This window comes from Heliangelus exortis, chromosome 2 (assembly GCF_036169615.1).
Source record: "Heliangelus exortis chromosome 2, bHelExo1.hap1, whole genome shotgun sequence".
In the NCBI taxonomy this organism is placed as follows: Eukaryota; Metazoa; Chordata; class Aves; order Apodiformes; family Trochilidae; genus Heliangelus; species Heliangelus exortis.
Window position 1 is genome coordinate 74,363,317 of NC_092423.1, and position 15,386 is coordinate 74,378,702.

Below are 15,386 nucleotides of genomic sequence, written 5' to 3' on the forward strand. Positions count from 1 at the left end.
AAAATTGCTGTCTTTCTTTTTTTTCCTCAGAAAGGTACTATACTCTGAACTTACATAATTCAATACTGTTAACACAAACATTTTCAGAAGACCAAAAATGTAGGAATTTGGCTGAAACTAAAAGTCAAGCTACAGATTTCCATAATCTACCGTAGAAAGGAATATTAAGGTTTAAATACTTTTTAATACCATGATGGAGACAGACATTTAAATCTATTTTATCCAAATCACAGTGACTGCAATAGAAGACCTGTATTGTAAGACTATAGAAAAAGTTTGTATTAAGCAATAATTATGCCGTTGCATGCTCAACACACAAACAAATGCCTGCAAGGACTCATAGAGTCAGTTATGTAATTTAGTATGTTTATGCAGTCCTTTTAACATAAGAAACTATAACAGATTGTATCAAATTTGTTATAACCAAAGCCTGACCTATAGCAGAAAATTGTTTTAATAGGGAACTTAAAATATGTTTGTAATTCAAAGTACTTGACATAATTCTTGACAGGTTGGAAAAAACAGAAATACCCTAAGGGGTAACAGAATGCTATGTTACACAGAGCACGTTAAAATGTGATCCCATTCATTCAGTATCCCATGATACCCACAAAATTAAAAATATATTTTAACTAAAATAAAAAATATATTTGACATACAGACCAAGATTTGTAAGCTCTTCTCTTACATATGTTGTTAATGTGTTGAAAGGTTTTGATTTGTTTGCTGCCTCTCTTATTTCATGTATACACTCAAAAAATATAGAACAGTGGAATAAATTATGGTTTCTTGATTGCTCATGCTTTGAGACTGACAAATTAATACTATAAATTTTTTTTTGTAATTTATCCAAAATAAATATTCTAGATCATTGATAAAATGCCATTGTACTTTTCTGAGACAAGACCAACATAACCTACACTACCTACACCATGAGCAGAGCTGCCTGCTCCCCCAGATTCTGCTCATGGTGCTGAACAAGCACCATCTGCTGGGTGGTGTGCAGCTGTCCTGGTGGAGTGTTGGCAGTGTGGAAGTGTCCAGAGGAAGCTGTCTGTGGTGGAGAGTTGATTGAGGACAGTTGTTCTAGAACCCAGTCATCAGCTTTGCTGGACTGAAGGCATGTGCTTCATGGAGCTTTAATTTTCCTTGTGTGCGTATGTGAAGTATCCGGTGTATCCATGACCTGATCCAAGTAGATCCTCCATCAAGACCTGCACTCGATTTGACTGGGATAGAGTTAATTTTCTTCCTAATAGCTTTTATGGTGATGTTTTTTGGATTTGTGCTGAAAGCAGCATTGATATCACAGGGATGCTTTCATGATTGCTGAGCAGTTCTGACACAGTGTCAAGTACTTTTCTCCTTCCCTCCCCACCAGTGAGTAGGCTGGAGGTGCACAAGAAGTTGAGAGGGGACAGAGCTTGGATAGCTGACTGCAGCTGACCAAAGGGATGTTCCATACCATATGACATCATGCTCAGCAATAAACCTGAGAGGGGAGAAAAAAAAAAAGGGGGAAAGGGAGAACAATGCCATCGTGTTTGTGTACCCAAGTAACCATTACTCATGATGTAGCCTTGTTTTCCTGGAGATGGCTGTACACCTGACTGCTGATGAGAAGTAGTGAATGAACTTCTTGGTTTTTTTACCTGGACATGTACCTTTTGAATTCCGTACTAAACTGTCTTTATCTCAACCCATACATTTTCTCATTTTCAACTCTTCTGATACTCTTTCCCATCTCGGTGCAGAAAGAGTACGTGTGCAGCTGGATGGGGTTGAGCTGTCTGCTAAGATGAAGAAATTACAAGATCATTTAGTTTTCTTTCAAAGACTTCTCTAAATCAGGTCTTATGCCCATACTAGTCCCTGCAGAGGATGTATGGCTGTCCCCTCAAGAAGGTATAACCTTAGCTTAGGTGATTTGTGTCTGCAATGTCATGGCTCTCTTTGATTAAGGGTTGTTGAGGCAGTAAAGGCATGCATCAGTTTTGCTATTTGGAAAACATTCATTTGCTCAGACTTTAGATTAATGGCATTATAATCCAGGTCAGTATCAATATTCTTGCAGGGGCACCATTAATACTGTATTTTGTTATTCTCAATAAATAATCCTAGTAGTGGTATTTAATTACTTTATCATTTGCATTTCATTAGTTTCTAAGCCTGCAGTTTTAGAGAGAGAGTAAATAGAATCAAGATTTCTTAATTATCATATTTTAACAGATTGTCCATGCTTGCTGCTGGCTCACTTCACTCTTTCAAAGAGGAAAAATGAATAAATGTAATCTCAGTGCATAAGAGCATTGTAGGGGTAAGTTCATACAGGTTCTCCCTCTGTAGATCTCTTTATAGGTTAATGAAGTAATGCATAATGATATTCAAATCCATATAAAATAGACTGAATAAATTGCTAACAACAGCTAATCTTGGGGAAAAAAAAAAAGCAAGATTCAAGAAAAATCTGGCCTTCTTTACTTTGAAATTGTATGAGGAAAAGGTGCATTGAGTGTGCATGTCTGTGCTCAACTCTTACCAGATAAGCACATCTTTATGAGCAGCAGAAGAGATATTTGCTTAGAAAAAAAAAAAAAAAAGGATATGTCTAAATGTTTTGGTTGGATTTCTAGATCCCTAGCTCTTAACCCTCATGGCAGTTTTCTGGGCAGAGATGTACAGTGGTGCTAGATGTCTAATGAGCCTGTAAGAATATAAAAGCACAAAGACAAGTTTAGGTATCCTGGCTTGAAGTATAACACATAGCTTAAAAAGAAAATTAAAAACAATAAACACAGACTAAAAGAAATATCAGTCTTTAGCTTTAAAATGCTGTACAAGTTCCAGCTCAGTTATTACATATATCCTATCAGGCCACTTCCACCAAGCTTTCTCTAAAGCCAGCAATGCAATGCTGTGGAAGAAGAGGTCACAGGGGGACCACCCTCTCCCTCTGGTTACTGCTGCTCAAGCCTTACACAGCAGCAAGCTGGAGTAGCTCTCTTGAGTGCCTAAGTACTGTAAAACAAACAAACAAAAACAACTCAAAACAACTCAAAAACCCCACAAAAAACCAAAAGAAAATTCCTCAGGGTGATCTCTTTTGTAGCTGATGTGAGCATCTGTGCTGCAGTCCTGTGCTGCAACATCTATTGGACACCCATTTTTTTTCTGGCCCTCCCATTCACCAGCTTTTGAAACTGTAGGGAATGAGGCAGGTGCTGGCATTGCTTTTTGCTGTTTCTGCAGTATGGGTTCTGGAAGTTCAGTCCAGAGGACTTGCAGAGAAGGGGTTAAAGTGCTTGCTGTTTTGTGCTTGGCTCCTAACCTTCCAGCCAAGGGGGAATTGTTCTCCTTTCATTGAAGTCCTTCAATCTCTTTGCATTACTTTTGGTGCTGTGTAACATTTTAAAAGCTCCCTGACTGACAGACATGGCCAGAGGCAGAGTTCTGCTGGGAGAACTATAATGTACAGAGCCTCTTCAGCAAAGAGCAGTGGTATCGCAGTTAAATTGAATACAGCATGATTTGGGTGTTTGTGAAACTGTGCAGACTATTCCAGCACTATTTTCTCTTGTTTATCTCCAGCTCCCATCTATGGCTGGGAAATTCCAAAGAATACTTTGAGTTCTTTGTTTGGTTTTGGTTTTATGTTGTTTCATTGTTACCATGATTATGCCATAAAAAACAGGCATGCACCATGCAACTGTGGATCAAGAGAGGCACAGGAGTCTGGAAGCCTTGGAACTGAATTATGGATGAACACAGGCTGAACTTGATGTTACATACAGTTCAATTCACTGAAAAGAGAAAAAGTCATGTGAACTGCTAAATAAAAAATGCTGTTAATAGAATAGCATACCAAATATGTTAGTATTGAATGCAGTTATCCCTTTGGTAGAGTCCTGTCTAAAATGTCTTTTCTTGGAACAAAATCCATAGAATACAACTGATAAAGTAAGTGAGAAGAAACTTTTCCAATATTCATACAATACATAAAATGTATATCTACAATAATGAGTAGATAGGAGCTCTACCCTCATTTTTAATAATTTCTGAAGGCAAAATTAAAACACTCACTTGCACTAGATAATTTTTTACCTCTTATTTTATTTCATTTTTATTGAGGCCTAAAACATAGCCTTTCTAATGAGACCATAAAAACTCACCCTAAATTTAGAATAGGAAGTGCATTTCTTTTCCTAGGGTGATTTTTTTCCTTTTTAAAACTTGCTATGTTTTCCAGGCTCCCAACTATAAATCTTTTCTGTTTAGATACTTAAGCATTTACCTCACAAATAAGAATGCATATGTTATTTATTGTTATGGATAGTAATAACATTATTCATAAGGAAAATATTACCTTTGGCAGTGTTTGAAAATGAAAAATATATATGATTAGGTACTTTAATGTTTCTTTTTTTTCTAAGGTCCATATCATGTCATTGATTTTTAAGCAGAACTCTATTGATTTGGTAGAAACTTATGCTTAAAAATCAATGATACAATATGGCCCTAACAAAGTGGTGAATTCCATAGTGATATAAATTGTATTCTTGTTTTCAAAATGTAAAATGCATCCATCTTAAATTCTACAAGCAGTATTTGCCTGACAACTAGAAGACAGTAGAGTAGGCTGTCTCTTCATTCCTAGGATGTAGATCTTAATAAAACAAGATTATTAATATGTTCTTAAATCCACACTGAGATTTTACATTTTCTAGCACAGAACTGTGTTTTATAGAATGTTTGTTATCAGAAAACAACTTCAGTCTCCTTCTTTTCAAATTAGTGCAACATGCAGCCTGCCAGTCATCTACAAGTAATGAGGAAGAGCTATGGAAGGAGAATTATATTTGCTGAACTGATTTCCTGGGCCTTATGAAACAGGGAGGGTTCAGTTTTAAAATCTGCATCAGGGTCAGCATAGACAAAGATAACTTCAAGAAAGCCATTAAGTCATTCTCAAATGACTTAATATTTAAAGAAAAAAAGATCAGTAGCTTGGAAGAGTGGTGAAAAACAAACACTTCTCTTCATGTTGCCTCAGTATTTACGGCTGCCCACCTGAAAATGAATGTAGATGTTATATTATTGTTTATTGCCTAAACCTTAGCTCTAGAATAGCTCCAATTTCTTTTGGCATGGATTGCATAGATTTAGCAGCTTTTACAGTGTCTTTGTTGAGAGCTGAGTCATAGCATTTTTAGATGGTGTGAGTGCTCATTTTCACCAGTTTTCATTGCTGCTGAACTTGATGCAAAGTTGAAAATGAAAACTAGAACTACATTTTATTGAACTTGTTTCATATTCTAGAATATTTAAATATTTGCATCTTTTATCACTGTCATTTTATTAATTTCAGACAACGAATCAGAACATGATACAAATACACAAAGAAAGCATGTCTTGCTAATTATACTGTGGTTAGAAAACACTAGATATTTTCCTATCTTTCTGTCAAATTATTTGTGCTGATTTAAACAGAGCAATGTGGGAGCATAACAGTTTCTTTAGGCTTGTTTTTTTTCGTCTTTGCTGATGGCATTTGGCTGTTATAAGGATTACCACAGTTTTAATTGTCACCTTGAAGTGATAGCTCTGTCTCAGCCCTGTAGTTGATTAGCACTGATTTATTTTTAATCTGTGTACCTGGCATTTGTCAGTGTAAAGGAGCATCACTGTCATATCTTACCAGATTCTGTGTTGTTTCATTTTCTAGGCTGAATGCAGTTCTATAATTGTCTCCATATATCAGGACTGCATTTTTAATGTACTTTACAGTAGTCTTGAAGAACAACACTGCTATCATTTTGATACAAGTCTAGTTGCAAGAGCATGCCAGTCATAGACTTCATATTGTGCATGGAAAGCTTTGTAGTATTTAGCTGTATGGACAGTATTTCCCTTTTATTATTTCCCATGGATTTCATACAAATTTATCCTTCAGAGTCCAAGGTTCAGTAACAACTTTGTCCAAGTCCATTCACAGACAGAAAGAAATGTTTCCAAGATGCATCCTACTGCTTTGGACAGAATAGGGGAAGACTGGGTCCCCTCTTTCCCAATACTTTCTGTGTAAATCCAGAGTAAATACTTTTGACATCACTGATAGTTAATAGTTTTGTCTGATAACTGAGTCATACAGCAAAGGCAGTGGGGTCTGTCCTTAGACTTACTCAAAGGTATTGCTAAGCAGAGCAAGAATGAGCTATTCCTGTGATAACCATATGATGTTCTAAAGTAGCTCTGTGCTACAATCAAAATAGCAATCTCTTTTAAAACTGTGATTCCTAATCTTTTCCTCTGTCTCTAGAAACTAACTAGGTGTGAGAATTTTGATGAACGCTTCAATGTAATTTTATGTAATTTGATGTTGCCCTGTAAATCTCTTTTATAGGTCCCTTTAGATGGAATTTAATGCAGCAAAAGCCTTGTCATCAGAAGGATTAATGCCTGCATTAGCATTTCCGCAATAAAATCAGAAGCTAAGTGGTGGAGGCCGCAGACACCTCAAACCTGGATTCCTCTGCTCTGCATTAAGTGCTGGAGTTTTTATTACTTGCTGTAGGGAAGCCATTGCCAATGCTTACAAAGAACTGCTTATCCCTGCTTCTCTGGGTCCTGTTTGATGGAGGTCTCCTAACGCCACTGCATCCACAGCCACAACAGACTTTGGAAGGAGAGCCAAGACAAAATGTTGTACCAGTGCCAGGGAGGAGATCATCTGCCCAGCGAGTCAAACGAGGCTGGGTGTGGAATCAATTCTTTGTGCTGGAGGAATACATGGGCTCTGAACCTCAGTATGTGGGAAAGGTAATTTTTAAATCTTCTTTAAAAGCTGAAAGAGAAATAGTAAAATAGTAAAATATGCTATATAGTAATAGTAAAAATAGTAAAATAATAAAATATGCTATAAATGTATACCTGTTTCTGATGGGGCAAATCTTCAACTGACAGTAGCTCTCTCTGATCATCTTCTTCACCACTCATCCTCTCATATAGCTAGTATAGCTGTGGTTTTTTTTTTTTTTAGTGTACAAGTTTATAACATTTGTTTTCTACCTTTGTGTGTTTGTCTTGCTTCCTTATCCTTGATTTTGTATTTTTTTTTTTTTTAAAAAAGGGAGTCATGAGATGCACATCTAACTTAAATTGAATCTACTGTAATAGCTTACTTGATCTACAGCAACAAACATCAGACTGATGCCAGACATAAGATTTAAGCCAGAAGTCTCTATCCCAGAATGGGCAGCCATTGCTAAGACTGGTATGGTTACTCCAACTTAGTTTTCACCTAATGAAGATACCTGCTTTTTGCTTTGTTATTATTTAATACCTCACTCAGTATAATTTACTTTTATTTCTAATTGTTCGGAGCATTTTCAAGTATTTCTTCATAAGTCAAACTCTTACATTATAGCTTTTATCCTCTGTGTACAGAGATGTACACTCACATATGCAGACTGTTTATGCAATTCTCTCATATTATGATCCCTGTTTCTGTAATAGAGCATAAGTAACTTGACATCCAATTGTTGGAAGGATGTAGGGTGTGAGTTTGGATAATAGTTTTCAGAAAAGGAAGCTGAAAATGAGACCTGAAAGGAATAGTAGTGCAGTATATAATTAAGGCTATGAACATTTTTCAGTTTGAGTGAAGGCTTTTACTCACTGAAAACAAGAAGTTAGGAGTCCAATTCATGAGTCCCCTGATGCCACTTCCCTAGACAGTGAGGTTCTTATTCATCCACCATAAAAAGGAGGCATCATGCTTCAGTTTCTGCTTTAATATAATTTGTTGTTTGTGGGTTTTTTGGTTGCTGTTGGTTTGGGGTTTTTTTTCTTTTTTCCTAGGTATAAATACAACTAACAGAAAAGTAATTATTCTTCCTACCCTTCCATGAAACTATTCTGGGTAGAGGATATGTAAATAAAATAGCAAAAGACTGCATGTGGGTCATTAGGTGATTGACAAATTGGACAAAAATGTACTTGTATATTATACATGTAGACACTTGTGTTAAGCATTAAAATTCATTAGTCAAAATGATTTACAAAAGAGTATGTTTATATCAAAGAAGGTAATATGTTTTATAGTCTGAAGAGAGGAGGATCACATAATGAGAAACTTCATCATTGTGACTTCTGTTTCATGCAAGTCACACTTTCTCTAACACACGTCTTTGTTCTGGTCACTTGCTAGAAATGCAAATGAGGACACTGATCACATTCGGTTCTGTAGAACCTGTAACCTGATTGCTCTGCTTTTTATCTCAGAAGACAGGGTTGTTGTTGTTGCACCATTGTAATTCCTTAATCTTTATACCTTCATAAAAAATAATCTGGGTAGTCATTTCTTGTCAGTTCTAAGCTGCCAAAATAATATTAATTTTGCACTAAATCTAAATTTACTACTATCAAGACATTTGAATTTCAGCTTATAAGCAACTTTAGAACTTACAGGACAGACTTGTTAAAAGTAACACTAATCACATCACAGGCTTACATGAAATGTTTTTTTAACTCTTAAGACCTTTTTGAACTGTTACAAGTTGTGGAAAATACACTTACCAAATATGAGGAAAGATCTAATTACAGCGTAGCACAAGCAATAGTGTTGTTTGATAGAATATAATATACCAATGCTACTTAGAAAATAAAATATGGAATGATCTTGGTGGTGAAACACAATTAATTAGGATATTTAACGAGTACATCACTAGCACTAAGTAAAATACCTGCTTCCAAACAATTCATCAGTTCAGTTCATTGTGGATGGTAATTTTTTCAACAGTGTTTATTTTATATTTTATATTTATTTTTTACTTATTTTATATTTTCTAACTCTTTTTTTTCCTTTTTTTAATTTTTTTAATTTTTTAATTTTTTTTTTTTTTTTTATATATATATAACTTCTTTTATATAAATTAACTACTTGCTTAAATACACCTGAGAAAATGAATCTGCCAGGTTTTGCATAGTTCCTTACCTAATTTCTTTAAAATCAAGAAACAAACAACAGCTACAAAACCAAAAACAACCAACTAACCAAAACACCCAAGCCCTAGTCAAATAAAAAAATAAGCAAAACAAACCAAAACTTCACAAAACTGTAAAGGTGGAGATGTTTCCCCCTTTTTTTCCATGAAGAAGATAGAGCACAAAAGGTAAGAAATTGTGTTTTTAAATCCAGATGATGACAGCCATGCTCAATATAAATTTAAACCACTGTCAACATACCGAAATGCACTCACAGTGACTAATCAATATCTTTAGACCTTATGTCATTTTTTAAAATCACATAAAATTTTTAAAGTATGAAATGCAATTGAGTTATTCATTGATTGTAGAAGTATATTTGGTTTTAATTTACAATATTTTAGCTTTATTCCAAAATCACATATTTTTGAGGCAATTCTTTTCCAATATTGCTGTGCTATATTTTAATTTGATGAAGTGCAGGATATTTTATCTGACCTGTAATCACAGGTTCTTTTAACTGCCATCGTAGCCAGACACAGTATAGTGTTATGTGCCTTGGCTTTTATATTACTTATTATGCAAGTGCTGAATTAATAATGTCACAATAATTCATAAGTAATAGTTTAATGTGACTATTAAATCAGCTGACAATTTCACTAAACTGTTAGGGGTGACTACTTAATTTTGGAAGCCACCTGTAAGAGAACACAGATTTATAGCAATAATGTCAGCTGATAAAAGCTGACATTACGTACACTTAATTACTTTTATGTCTGTTTTTAGAAGACTATCTCAAGAAGTGTCAGGTTGCAAATCAAAATAGATCTTAGAAACTGATGGGGATTAGTCTAGTTCTTGGTTAAAAATCTTGAAACAAAGCTTCACATGGACACCTTTGGAGTACTTTAACCTGAATATTAAATAAAAGTTTGGAAATCCTCTGCTTGCATAATATGGAAGAGCCATGTAAGTCTATCATAGTGATAAACAAAAGATAGCTTCCTTTAGAAGACATCTATATAAGCAGACCCAGGCTAAAAAGCAAAATTAAAATATGATGTTGCCATGTGACCCATGAAAATCGAAGGGGTGCTGGAAGGCTTTCTGTAAAATAAGGCTTGCTCGTGTACTTATTTAGCTGTGAGTTATATGCTTTCCTAGTACTGTGAAGCTCCAGAAATCCAAGCAAAACAACATGTGTGTAGATGAAGATTAAAAAGTTCATGACTCTTTTTTTTGTGTGAAAGCTCAGTCCTCACCAAGTGGTGATAGAAATTATCGGGGTATCATATCCCTGTGGCAGAATAGGTTGCACATAACAATATGATATTTTTCATCTGAGTCCCAAGAAAGCCTCGTCATCCTCAGAGGTTTCACCACACATCAAGGCACAAACAAGTGGTGATTTGGAGGAAGCAGAGCTCTGTACCTGTGACTAGAACAGAGTGCTTTTCTGAACCCCAATAAACTATCCTATGCACCTGAAATGTGAGCATAGAACTCATGTATGCATTTTACACTGGATAGTTTTTAACAGAATGAAATTAATGTTGACCACCTTCCTTCAGGTTTAAATCAACACTTCTTTCTGAATGTACACTCCAATTATTTTCCCTCTTGGGTGAATGTCTGGCAGCCTGTGAAGGAAATTTTGCACTGCGTGTGCAGAATCTGGTCTCATCTCAGCCAAATTTGCAGTGATGTGGCTATCTCTTTGGTGTTATTCACAAGCACTAAGTTAACTTGAAAGAAAAAGTAAAATTAAAGGAAAAGAAACACATGCAGTGAATTTGAAAGCTATGCTACTTTAAGAAAAAACCATCTCTGTAACATCTCAGAGTCTTTGTAACCTTGGTTACTATGATTTTAAAATTATGATTCTACTAGATTTCTTCTAATAGGGCTACAATAATATTTCATTTAAATCTGTCATAAGGATTTTTCCTAGCTTACCAGTTTCTATGCCCACAACTGAAGAAAAATACTAGAGAGATATTTGTATATCATTTCCATTACACATTTTCATACTGCCACCTTCAAGGAGATGGAAATTGTTTTAGGGACCATTGGTAGTAATGTGTCAATTGACTCCCATGATGCAGGACATCACAATTACTAATTTCTGGGGGATATTAATATGAAAGATCTTCAAAGAAGTATTTATAACAATGAGCTTGTTCATTATGTCTTTAACTCAGAGGAACTCATATACCCAACTCTGCTTGTAGACATCACAACGAAACTCTTGTTGGGCCTTAGTGGTCCATAGATAATTTAAGGCATAATCATGTTAGCCTGACTTACTAAACTGGCTGAGTTTATACCATGCACTTTTCCAAGTAAGATCATTGTCACCATTAATTACAGCTAAGACAATTGAGTAGAAATGAAGCAGTAAAAAAAAAAAAAAGAATTGCAGGAGAATCAGAATGGCAGGCAGAACTCTGCACTTCTCATCTTTTTGTGTTGAGCTCAGATCCTTATCTTTCACATTTAGGTCTTATGACTTAAAAAACTTTGCATACTGTATCTTGCATAAAGCATGTGAGACACAAAGCAATTTTGACATCTGCATGTGAAAGTGTGAGAAGGAAATGGAACCACGGAACTCAAAACTTCCATGAGCAAGTTGGACTTGCATTAGATGTTTACTTCTGCAAGCTAATCTTTTTAAAACATGTATAAAGACCTAGTTTTATTGTCACATGTGGTAGAGGTGAGCAACTTAGAGCATTTCTCACTGATCTAACGGTTTCACTTATTTATTGATAAGCTGATAGTGGGAAAATTAAAATAGTGACAGAAGCACCACCTTTTGCCTGTGGTCCTTGCAGTTATGAAACTTATGCTCTTAAAATCCTTGTATATAAGTTATAAAAACCAGTTAACATAATTAGGACTTTTCAGGTGCTTAAGTTACATATAGCATAGTTTGTGGGTCAGGGCCTCTAATCTTTTCTCTCCTTGACATACACTCTTCTGCAGAAGCTACATATCCAATTAAGTTCTGAACAACTTCTAGTTAAGCTTGAACTCTGCAGCTTCTGTTTTGTCTTAAAGTATGCCTTTTGTACCTAAAAGCTTGCTTACATTTTCCACATATGCTGGTGCAAATCCAGTCACAGAACCATTTCAGCTGGAAAAGACCTTTAAGAGGAACAAATCCAACCATAACCTAACTCTAGCAACCATTAACCTAAGTCTACCACATCCAGTGCTTAAGCTGTATTTCCAAACATCACATCTACATGTCTTTTAAACACCTTCAGGGATGGTGATTCAACCACCTCCCTGGGCAGCCTATTCCAGTGTTTAGTTACCTGTTCAATGAAGAAGTCTCTTCTAATATTTAATCTAAACTTCCTCTGGCACAACCTGAGTCCATTTCCTCCTGTTCTGTTGCTTCTTAAAAGGGAGAAGAGACCAACCCCTACCTCACTACAACCTTCTTTTAAGTAATAAGGTGTCCCCTCAGATTTCTCATCTCTAGAATAAACATGAAAATATATGAAAAAGATAGTAGATTACATTTTTTTTTACCTGTAAAAAAATACCAAAACCCAACAACCAAACCAAACTCCAGTATGAATAAAAAGTCAAATAAGTTCTTAATAAGGAATGAAAGTATTATGTTACAAATCTAAAGATTAGGAAACATTACTATATAAAAATACTGTTCAGATGTTCCAATGTAGTTCTGCTTCTATAGCCACTTGTTCTTGACCACTGACTCACTCTAAATATAATTTAAAATTTCCAAGTAACCCAGCAGTGTTTTAGAGTAATTTACAAACCACAGGCTATGTTCTTCCTATGAGCAGGAGATGAACTCAATCATAAGAACAATATTGTTTAAAAAATTGCCCTTTCTTTTCAGAAGTATTTTAAAATTCTGATAAATGCCTTGGTGTAAGTCATTGTGTTGTACCAGAAGCGTGTGTACAACACTGCACTACATATATATATATATATATATGTATATATTGTACCATATAGGCAAGCTTGAAAGTAATTTCCTGTAGTCTAGCACCAATTTTAATTACAGACACTATTTCTTGAGTGCATCATATTTACTTTCACATTGAGTCCCTGAACATGTAAGCTGGAGTTATTACTGATACTGTTAAACTGATGTCATTATGACCTTGCTACTGCTTGCTAAAACAGTAAGATTTTCACTAACAGATGGTTTACTCATTCCTAGTGTCACAAAAATACTTAATTCATCTCTGACAAAAAAATTACTGTGTTTCATTCTGCATGCTCATTTGTTTTAAAGTGCTTTAAAGAAGTTTAAGGTGAAGCAAGGTGAGAGAGAATTTTCTGGTTTTAGAGAATAATGTCATAAATTGGTTTTGGTTAGTAAAACGTTTTCTCCCCATGCCTCTGGTACTGTAGTCCCTGGAATGGCATTGTGCCATTCAACAGAGGTTATTCCTTTTTTTTTTTTTTTTTTTTTCCTGGTGTCTTTGCTTGTCAGCAATGATGTCTGGGGAAGTTGTTGATTAAGAGGTTTTATTTTTTTTTCTTGTATCTTGGAATGAATATAGATGATTCTGTTGAAGAGAGTACAGTTTTTCACTATTTCGTAACAGAAACCAAACAGATTATCTTTGGGGTGTGTCAAAATATAGATTTGGTTAGTTAACAAGAGTTAACAACTTTAACACAACAACAAGAGTTACTGTGTCAAAAAACATGAGACTATAGTGCATTATGGCTTATGTGGTTTAAGGATGAAATTTAAAAAGTGGTGAAGAGAAATCTAATTGCTCTAACAAGATTTTTTTTCATTATTTTGAGAAGTGAAGCATAAGCTGTCAAAGAGCAAGGCAAGAAAAAATATCATTGAAGTTATTAATGCATTGTATTTCTTCTAGAATCTCAGAGCACTTTTTTCAGCCCTATCATATAAGCCAGTTAATAGCTCCTGTTTGTCAAATACAGCTATATCAGCCCAGCAGTAGATGAATGATTCTACTTTACCCCTAATTGATGTCAGCAGTGGAGTCTGAGAAAAAAATCAATGGGTGTTTGTGGAATCAGGAGATTCCCATGTAAGCCTAATTCTGACAGACAGGGTTTGTGCAGTTTAAGAACTATAGTAAAGATGCTCAGAACTTGAAACACTGCCCAGCTTTACTGAGCATTTCTTTTCATTAAAGGCATGTGTCACTGTGGCATTTTAAAAAAGTATTTACTTCTTTTGAGTAACTTTTGTACTGATAGACCAATTTGGTATTATCAAAGTTGAAGGGCAATAACACACATTTATTTATGTTAGAAACAATAATTCTGGGTTTTTATGTAGCAAAATACAGAACTAAAAATGAGGTATTCATTCATGTGGGTTATAAACAAGATTGGTTTACTTTATTTATCATTTTGGCATGTTCATTGCAATAATAATTTTCCATCTCTGAAAGCTGTTGTAAGGCTGCCTTCTGAATAGCATTTACATCATTCTTTCTTAGGCAAACTTGAATGTAAAATTCTGCCAGATGAACCTGGTATCAACTATAACATTTTTATTATCCAGGTTAGTAAAATTAGATATTTTTTAATTTAAAAAATAAATTTATGTGTAAGGTATGCTTTTTTTCTTTTTTTAAGAAAATGTAATTGATCCTACTCAAAATGAGTTGTTCTTTCTTCTACACTTATTACCATCTATATCAAGTACCGTTATTCAGAAAGGTGCTTTTATGGGCCTCATCACTAAGGCATCTGAACATGGCAATGATTATCCTTGCCGTGGTTCTGAGGCAAGAAAATATTAGTATTATTAAGCAGGGAGCTGAAGCACAGAAAAGACTGAACTACTTGTTAGACTAATTATCAAAATTGTACTGAAATCCTAGAGCTAGAAAGTTAACTCTTCTGATTTTTAAATTGTTTTTATGTGTGCTTTATTTTTTTTTTTTTTTATATTAAAAATAGGGTACAGTTTGATATAATCTGAATTGAGAAGTAGGAAGTTCTGCCTACACTGAACTCAGTAATTGAGAGAGCTGGGCAGATCTGCCTACTTGTTAAATTTCCCCACATCCAGCCACTGCAATGTTCTTTAGATTAAATAGTTAGATCCCAAATCCATCCCTAGTTTTGAGACTAATGATGTCAAATTTGTAACAGCAAGGTGAAGTAAATTGAAGGGAAAGAGGGAAGGGGAAAAAAAGATGATGTTGTTAGTTCTTTGCTAGCCTATTGTATTCAAAGATCATCAACCTCGATGAAAAATTATTAAAATAACAGAGAAAATAAGCAATTAAAACTACTGTGCTGTTAATCTCATAATCTATCTGCACTTTATGCTTCTTAACTTTTTCTTTCTTGGAATAGATTGTTAACTTGTTACTTGGGGAGGCCAGCTCCAGAGACTGATTCTGAAGTAATAGCTT

At 34.9% G+C, this 15,386-nt stretch overlaps 1 protein-coding gene across 1 annotated transcript in view; it reads left to right on the forward strand.

The window, feature by feature from the left end:
- The window catches only part of CDH12 (cadherin 12), a 203,462-nt gene that overhangs the window by 49,136 nt on the left and 138,940 nt on the right, over positions 1-15,386 (forward strand). Inside the window, exon 2 of the mRNA XM_071736637.1 lies at positions 6,401-6,816. Within this exon, the coding sequence (XP_071592738.1) occupies positions 6,586-6,816 (231 nt within the window). The 5' untranslated portion in view covers positions 6,401-6,585. The remainder of the gene's footprint in view (positions 1-6,400; positions 6,817-15,386) is intronic.